General features: G+C 39.6%; 1 protein-coding gene across 1 annotated transcript in view; it reads left to right on the top strand.

The window, feature by feature from the left end:
- The first annotated feature begins 3,770 nt into the window (after positions 1 to 3,770).
- The window catches only part of lipib (lipase, member Ib), a 30,714-nt gene continuing 24,854 nt past the window's right edge, over positions 3,771 to 9,630 (top strand). Inside the window, exons 1-2 of the mRNA XM_060900834.1 lie at positions 3,771 to 3,888; positions 4,725 to 4,830. Of these exons, the coding sequence (XP_060756817.1) occupies positions 3,771 to 3,888; positions 4,725 to 4,830 (224 nt within the window). The remainder of the gene's footprint in view (positions 3,889 to 4,724; positions 4,831 to 9,630) is intronic.

Genomic DNA, 9,630 nt, shown 5'->3' with positions numbered 1-9,630 from the left:
TCAGGCTGTCGGTTTTTTCACTACTGCGCATGAATATAACACATCTCGTTGAATATCGCGTTAATCACGTGTAGTATTGGAGCAGGTGGGTGGAGCACAGAAGCACAGCAGGCCAGAACTGAGTTCTCAATGAACTATTTATTGCTAGCTTTTCAGCCTTTTATCACTTCCCAGCCCCGCGCGCGCACACACACACACACACACACACACACGTGTTCTGGTTGGGGAGAGAGAGCTCCCTTTCTCTGCTCTCCTCTCCTTTTAAAGGGCACAGTCATTGGGGAAGATACACAAACAGGTTAATCCCCATCAGGTGCAATGATTCCACCACTTACCTTCCCTGACTCCGCCCTCCATTCATAGGCCGACGCTTGGCCACACCCCCGCTGCCACTTCATGTTATCAAATTCAATAGATGTGGCCACATTATCGCCCATTTAAACACGTTTTTGTTGTTGTTTACATCTACATCTGCCAAAGCTATGTTGCGATGTGGAATTTTCTGAAAGGTGTACAGAAACCGCCAGAGACAGGGACAAAGCGACCTCGGTTTGAAGAGGAGAAACGACAAAGGACTTGTAGGCCTTGGCTGCGATACGATTTTTATGGAATAATTTTTTTCAACTTGATTCCTAGTCAATATGAAGCTCCTAATGCTTTCTCTCTCATTAATGGTTAAATACAGAAAGCATGTTGGACATATTTTGGGTGCTATAGTCTGATAGTAAGTATATTTGCTTTCAATACTCATACACCAAGTTGCCAAGTTTTCCAATATATTATTATTTGTTGATATTATATTATGGTGCTCTGTGTTGTTCTCATTTATGTATTTAACAACAGTATCAAAATACTCAGGTCTTGAAATAAATGCACATTAGTCATGAACAATGGTAACTACTCTTTTTTGTGTTATTTTTGACAGAAGTAAAATTCATACATGAACAAATTTTGGCTAGTTGATTTTCTGTTTGGCGAGTTACTTTGGAAGGTAACTAGTCCGGCTGGCTGGTGAAAAATAAAAAGAATTTTGAGCCCTGCATTAAGTTCATGGAAGTTATGGAGAGGTTTGCAACACTTTAACACAATCACTACTGACTAAAATTGCCACTTAGGAAAGATGAACTGTCTTTGCTGAACAACTTCTCCATGGCAAAGCAAAGACTTCTTGGACTGAAAAGGAAGTTCCTAAAAATTAGCACTTCTTCAAGGAGTACAGTACATATATCAATGAAATGATTGCTAAAGGATATGCAGAGGAAGTACTTAACCAGCAGCTGAGTGGTGGCAACAGCAATGTGTGGTATATCTCACACCACAGGGTATATCATCCCAGGAAGAAAACGCTGCGAGTAGTCTTTGACTGTGCTGAAACATTTAAGGGAACGTCACTGAACTGAGAGCTCTTGCAAGGTCCCAACCTCAACAGTACTCTGCTAGGAGTTCTCTTGAGATTTAGGCAGGAACTGGTGGCAGTCGTGGGTGACATACAAGCAATGTTTCATCAAGTCAAGGTCCCAGAAGAGGACAAAGACTTCCTGTGGTTTCTGTGGTGGCCAGAGGGAGATCTGACCAAGGGTGTGGCTGAGTCCCTTGTGACTGCCCATCTGTTCGGTGCCGTATCATCTCCGAATTGTGCCATCTACGCTCTGAGAACAGCTGATGATAAATCAGGCTGACTTTCCAGCAGAGGTCATCCAAATAATCAAGGATCAAAACAGTCAATCACTTTCACCGGTGTCCACCATTATCGACATCCTGTGGAATTAAGTGACATTTACAACTGTTATGGATCGATCTTTGTGTAACATTATTGAAGCAGATGTACACTACCGTTCAAAAGTTTGGGGCCACTTTGAAATGTCCTTATTTTAGAAAGAAAAGCACTGTTCTTTTCAATGAAGATCACTTTAAACTAATCAGAAATGCACTCTATACATTGCTAATGTGGTAAATGACTATTCTAGCTGCAAATGTCTGGTTTTTGGTGCAATATCTCCATAGGTGTATAGAGGCCCATTTCCAGCAACTCTCACTCCAGTGTTCTAATGGTACAATGTGTTTGCTCATTGCCTCAGAAGGCTAATGGATGATTAGAAAACCCTTGTACAATCATGTTAGCACAGCTGAAAACAGTTTAGCTCTTTAGAGAAGCTATAAAACTGACCTTCCTTTGAGCAGATTGAGTTTCTGGAGCATCACATTTGTGGGGTCGATTAAATGCTCAAAATGGCCAGAAAAATGTCTTGACTATATTTTCTATTCATTTTACAACTTATGGTGGGAAATAAAAGTGTGACTTTTCATGGAAAACACAAAATTGTCTGGGTGACCCCAAACTTTTGAACGGTAGTGTACTTTAAAAAAAAAAAAAAGTTCTGTGATTTTTATAATTTTTTTTCCTGATTCATAACAGAATGGAATGTTTTTATAGAGTATTTGGAATCCGATTGCAATAAATAGAATTAGGCCAGAATTAAATTCCTAGCATATTAAAAAAATTGCATGCTTGAAATACTCAGATTTTTCTATTCCATTCAGAATTTTTTTTTCTAGATTGTTGTAAATATCTACCACGTATTACAATATCAGTAGACATTTTATATTTTTAGATGTAAAAAGGTAGTTTTGGTTCGAGGAATGACGTGCGACCTTTGACCTGGATTTTCATGTGGTTACAATGTCAGTTGCCTGTTGACGTTTATTGGTAAACTACAAAACTAGAAATTAATACAAACAACAGTGAATGATTAACAAAATGTGATCTATGAAAATATTTAGTGGATAGAAAGTGGCACAAAAAAAATTGACAGGTTAAACATCAGTTAATTTGTTTACAAACATTAGAACTACCTCATTTACATAAGCACAGACACTGATATATTTTTGTAGTAAATATAAGTCTGTAAAACAAATTTTAAATAAACTGTTTTGTTCGGTATGTGGTAACTTAATACCATACCTTTTTTTTTTTTAAATAAATAATCATCTGGATGTCTAACTGTGGACAAAGGTGTCAATAATTGTGGAACAGTGTCACGTGATTTGATACGCTAAGTAATTGGGAATCAACTCATTTTTTTTCCAGTGGAAGTTTGAGTAATTATTCATGCACAATTTACGTATTGAAAGTCCTTTTCTACTTTTGCAACAGCCAAAAGATCATTTAAGGTGTCGATAATCGTAGGCGCCACTCTAGTTTTGATTGCATATTGCATTTAGTTTAACGTTGTCAAACCTCAGTACTGTATTTCCTCTAAGCCACACCCCCTCTGTTAAAACTACACACAGTTCATTTGGTTCCTTTTAAGGAAAAAGGGGCGGAGTTAAGAAGCCCTATTTCTTTTGGGGTTTGGGTGATGGCTCTCATCTTTTATACAGCAGAAATGGAGAAACTAAAGATGTTGTGTCATGCTTGTAGTTCTAGTGCAGCTTCTAAACAGCTGTTTCATGCCGATTGTGTGATGCAGGTCATGTTTACTGTAGATTTCATGCCTAGTGGATGAAAATCTGTTAGATGCTCAAGCCAGAGGAACACAGTGAACAAGATGTAGGAAGAGATATATTGGAGGAAACGCCAGGCTAGACCTATATTTGATAGAAAATACATAGTTTTTTGTGTTTTATAAAAAGAAAGGTAGAAAGATGTCGTCATATTGAGTAACCACCCAAGCAGCACCTGAGAATTATGAAAGCTCTCAATTCCTCCATCCAGCTTTATCCCTCCCCTCAACTCCAACCTTCCAACCTGTGCTTTACTATGATCCCTCATGTTGCGTCTTAGACACGTTCAGCTCATTGCAGTGTCATTCTTTTCAACGTTTTGCCCAGTAACAATGGATCTTTCACGGTTTATGGTTCTCGTGGGCTTCTTCTTGCTTGGCAGAGGTGAGAGATAAGATTACTTGGTAACCTCATTGGTTAGTTTAGTACGTCTGATGTAGTTTCTTGATCAGAAGACTTTCCTTCGTGGTTTCCCAACTTTCCAAATGAATTTATGCTCCATCTTGAGGTTCAGTTTTCAGGAGTGATAAGTACCAAACTATATGTACTTTTGTTGTGGTAGTTCAGTACATGGTTCATTTAAAAAATAATGGTATTTTTTAAAGACCGGATGAAATCATAGTACTTTTTTATTTGATTTTTTTTTTAATAAAATATGCAACTTGATCACTGTTAGAGTAAAATAAATAAATAAAAATAAAAAATTTACATCCAATCCCAGAAGACTGTAAGACAGTATTAAAAGACCCAGTTTATGAGCTGTCTTCAGTTTTAAATGCTTTTAAAGGAAATGGTATGAAAATAAATGGCAAATCCTGCACTTCAGATTGAGTTCTAATGTCGTTTCAAAGGGTTAATGCAGTCAGGAAGAAGGGGTGAAGAGCAGACTGTACTCCTATCCTTCACTCCTACAAGCTTGTTGTTTGTGAACCAGTAACTAGCTAACCAGTTAACATTATTGATAAGAGCGAATGTGAACTTTAAAGTTCATGACATTTTACCTTCTCAAAGCAGTAAACTATAGGATCAGTATTATGAACTTCTTCCTGACTGGATGGCGATTGATTGATTTTAAAAGCATATATGACGAGAATCTCATTTCAAAGTGAAGAAATAGTGCTTGTGTGCAGCCATGCTGATATGATGTCACATATGCTGAAGTTGGTGTGGAAAACCTCTTTCTGAGTTTAGGTAGTGTTTTGTTTGGTTCTTCCAAATCAGGGCCAGAAATTCTTTAGTTGAACATGACATTACTACCCGCTGTAATCACCTTACACTTCTCAGAGGTCAGGCGGGAGGGGCTGAGGTCAGCATGGGGAGAGAGAGAGAGAGAGAGAGAAGATAATCTGCTTTTTATAGCACCGTGATCCAATTGTACCTCTTACATGAATGCTAATTACAGAGCTTAGAGCATGTCAAAAGACTGAGGTTTGCATCACAGCACCTTAGCATTAACATTGCACATTCCTTTCAAAACAGTATCAAGGAGAATGATGTGGTGATCAAATGGCAGCGATTTAAAAAAAACTGGATTTTGATAAAGGGCTGGATTTTGCACGTTTATGTCATGACAGTCCTTGCTAAACTAACTTTAGTTGAATCACCATAGATTCTGTGTGCAGAGATTTGTGTACATGGTAGTGTTGTAGTATTCGAGACCAGTCTCAAGACCACTGTTTGAAGGTCTCGTTTTGGAATCGGCTGCATTTTTACTCAGTCTTGTCTTGGTCTCAGACATGCAGGGCTTGACATTAACTTTTAAACCCACTTGCCCTGGAGGGAAGTGGGGGTTAATTTCCACTTGCCCCCCTATTTTGCGAGTACTACTTTTTTTTTTTCCTTTAGGAAAACCATAGAATAGTTGTGAATTGCAACATAAAATGATCACACATTGAGTTGAAGTTTGGTTATTGAAACACAAAACATGTACTTTTATCTGTTTAATCAACAAAACCGATTGACCTGAGTATTCCCAGAATGACTAACTGGACTATCAAACCATCTAAAAAGGTAAACGGGGGGGGTTTCAACTAGGCAAGACAGCTAAGACCAGTAAGAATTCAAAATGTCTGATAAGCAGCCAAAACTGATGAAGCACCATCAGATTAAACAATGTCACATGCATCATTTTGAATGAGAAAATCAAGCAGTCTATCCTCTGCAGCAGCATCATTGTGTTCCTCCATTGCCTGTGGTGGAGCAAATATAGGGCGCCATTGCCTCTGGCCACCATTCCACCAGAGTTGTACAGCTCTTTCAGCATTGTATGCTTCCAGTGATGGACCCTACATAGAGGCAATCAGAAGATTGTTCATCTGTGCAGTTGTCAAGGATGAACACCGGTCACTTTTTATGCGCTTCACAGCTGAAAAGCCACACTCACAAATAGCACCGGAAACTGGTATTGTCAAAACTATCTGCACCAACTTCAAAATATGCACCAGAGGAACAGGGTGAGTCAGAAAAAGTCCATTCACTTTTGGTCTGGGGTGTTGGTGTAGCCTGGCTCCAAGAACGGCTTTCATCCTAGTCCATTCATGACGCGTGGCAGCAGGGTCATTCATTCCCAAACTTGTTAGGAGTTCAGCAAAATGGTCACACACAAATGCTAGGCTATCATTCCCATAAGTGATTAGAGCATCCCTGTCGCCTGGCCACTCATTGGTGTCAAAAATCCTGCCTGCTTGCAGAACTCTTGTAACGGCATTCTGATTGTTGTCTAGCCATGCAATGATATGATTTCTAATCACTTAACACACCCCTTCTAAATCTGTGTAATCTGAGCTTTCTTTCACATGTGTGAGAACAACATCTTTATGCTTTGTGGTACAGTAGTGACCTGGGCCAGAAATTCTGTATACTGTGGCCCAGGTGTTGTTGCCAGCTGTGTCAGTTCAAGAGCTGCAGTCTCCTATGGATCAAGAAAGTCAACACAAGTCATTTCCTCTTGCTGAAATGACAGGCTGAGCCTGGCAACATCATCAAGAACATCTTTCATGAAGAAAATAAAGCGCAATACCCAGAAATCTTTCAGCTTGTCTACTACAAGCTGAGCTCTGCTTCGGACTTCAGGGGTTGCCTGCCCTGGGCCTGCCTGTGAAACATGTTAAAATGAGTAACAATTACTGTATAGCTGGCCATCAAAGCATCAGTAGCCTTTCTGATATGGGGGAGCCACCTGGTTCCTGACAGTCTTGTAGGTTTAATAATTTTCTCCTCCATGGTCTCCGCTATGGGTTTCAACTCCCTAAGAGCTTTTGGAGAGTAGTGATAGTGTTTGTGGAGTTTTTTGAGTATGTCATTAACTGTGGTCATGTTTTGGTTGTCTTTGACAGCACTCATAACAGCCAGCTGAAGACCCCGTCCACACGTAGCCGGGTATCTGCTAAATCGAAGATATTTTTCTACGTTTTGGCCTGTCATCCACATGAAAACACATCAAAAATGAATATTTAAAAAAACTCCGGGCAAAGTGAAGATTTTTGAAAACTCCGTGTATGCCTTTTCGTGTAGACAGAGATAACCGGAGTTTTGCGTTTTAGAACGTCACAATCTGCGCCAAAAAAATGACAACAAATCTGCCCTGACGTCAAACGTGCAACCTTTGTTTACTGCAGAAGCCAGATTAAGCATGGACTTAAGCTAGCCGCACACCACAGCGATCCACGCGGTACCGAACCGACCCATTTCAGAGCCGACTCCCAACAGGGCACGCACATATCCCCCGACTGTTGACAAGTGCAGTCGCGATTGAAGTGACACGTGACAACTTAATAGCTTTGTGATTGGCTATTGGATATAGTTACTGTTAAATCCAACACTTGAAGATGCTACAGGCTGAATTACAAATGACACAACACGGAATATGTAGCGCACTATCTAGGCTGCATGAGCTATTATTCCCAACCTTAAATAGTGCACTTATATAGGGGAGTTAAAGCGATTTGGAATTCAGCCACACAACTTGAGCAGAGTGGCTTTCCAGCCCACTGTGTCTATGGATAAAGCTTCAGTCTATGGAATTACAGTATATACCTGCATTAGGTGCTACCAACACGTATTTCTCGCGCTAGAAATTGTGTTTAATGATGTCACGTGTTATATGCGAAAGATATGATTGGCTATTGCTAGTGAATCTCGCCAATCAGTCTGGCTCCCGATTAGTTTTTCGAATCGGCTGTGAGACGAGTCGGTACCATCGAAAACTAGTCTTTACGCCTGACTCGCGACTTCAGTTGGCTCGGTACGCTGAAAATCAGTGTAGTGTGCGGCTAGCTAAAGAGTAATGGATCGGAGTAGTGCCTTGAAAGCGTTAATTATTGTGCAGGTGCTATTTACATGTTTAATTTTAGAAGCCCAACTACTGCTCCAAGAGCACAGGCGATGTGATTAGGGGGTAGGATTTGGGGAAATAATGCCATCTACAGGTTTGGAATGCTTATGAATGTGATTGAAAACGCAGATGTTCGGTTATGTGTGGAAGGGATTTTTTTCGAAGACGAGGTGGTGTGGATAAAACATTTTTATAAACGGAGGGGGGGAAAATGTTTGGTTTTAAAAATACCCGGCTACGTGTGTACATGGCAGAAGTCTGTGAGCAACACAGTGAAAAGGGATAATGTATTGATGATTTGCTTGAAGGCAAGTGGCAATGCTGTTGGCCCCTAGATTCACAGAAGCACAATCACACCCAGCACCACCTAGTCTGTTCAACCAATCACTGCCTGGCAAAAACAAAAGTGAAGTTTTAAAAAATGACAATGATTCTTGGATGTCATTAACTGATCTCCAAATTGAAATACAATGACTTGTGATTCGCGGTAATAACTTCTGAAATAACTATCCATTACAGAGTGTCACTCAATTTGCAAAGAGAAATACTGGAAGAAATTGGCCAAACTGACTAACTTTTAATTATCTATCTACATGTTAATGTGGAAGATGCTATTCCAAAAGGCAATTTTGTTTTAAAACTTCACCTGCAAAATTTCTCATGGATCTGTCTAGTGCACCAAAAACTCCATCGGCTTGTGCATGCTCAATATCTTCTAAACTGGCCAGCACATCTCTCACTTGGCCATTCTCCACAAACCTACAAGCAAATTCTGGAATATGCCATAAACTGTAAAACTTAGTTGTTATGCAGTTTTGATTTTATTTAATGTCATGAATAATCACTTTTTATGGGAAGGTACATGGTTCTTGATTACATGTTAATGATTGGCCAACCAAAAAAAAAAAAATCCTTTGGTACCAAAACTGAAAGTACCTGAGTATTACTCTTTTCCGAATAACACATTAGAATGTTGAAACTATGCATTACATTTTCTAGTTCGCCGTATATGGCAGTGACATACCTGCAGTACACAATTTCTAATTCAGAAGCACTGCAATCTATGGCCCCATCAAATATTATGGGCAGAACATCTGCAGCTGCAACGGATTCTAAAACTGGCTGTCTTATGGCCTCTACAATATACTTTGAGAACCTGAAAAATATCAATTTTTAAAACGGGCATGAATCAGTGTTTTCATGGACCCATTGTAAATCTATAAAATTCAAATTAATTCCAAGCTTTTCCAAAAATTGTCCTGTAACAACAAAAAATAATTCAGAACTTGTTTGGTAAATTTGATAAATGTGATATCATATTATCTTCACTATTAAATTGCACAATTTTGAATACTATTAGTGTTTTTTTTATATTGCCAAGCAAAATTCACGAAGGGTGCTCCGGTTTCCCCCACAGTCCAAAGACATGCAGGTTAGGTTAACTGGTGACTCTAAATTGAGCGTAGGTGTGAATGTGAGTGTGAATGGTTGTCTGTGTCTATGTGTCAGCCCTGTGATGACCTGGCGACTTGTCCAGGGTGTACCCCGCCTTTCGCCCGTAGTCAGCTGGGATAGGCTCCAGCTTGCCTGCAACCCTGTAGAACAGGATAAAGCGGCTAGAGATAATGAGATGAGATGAGAAAATTCATGAATCATTATTGAAAAAGTATTTAAAATTTGGATAGTAACAATACAGAGACCACCTAAAACTTCCAAAACTGACCTGGAACAGGCTTTATCACTTGTGTAGCTCAGAAGCCGCTTCAAATCGGAGCCATTCTTAGCCTGGAGTT

Source organism: Neoarius graeffei, chromosome 19 (assembly GCF_027579695.1).
Source record: "Neoarius graeffei isolate fNeoGra1 chromosome 19, fNeoGra1.pri, whole genome shotgun sequence".
Lineage (NCBI taxonomy): Eukaryota > Metazoa > Chordata > Actinopteri > Siluriformes > Ariidae > Neoarius > Neoarius graeffei.
Note: the sequence above shows the minus strand (reverse complement) of the source record. Positions and strands in the feature narration are given on the sequence as shown.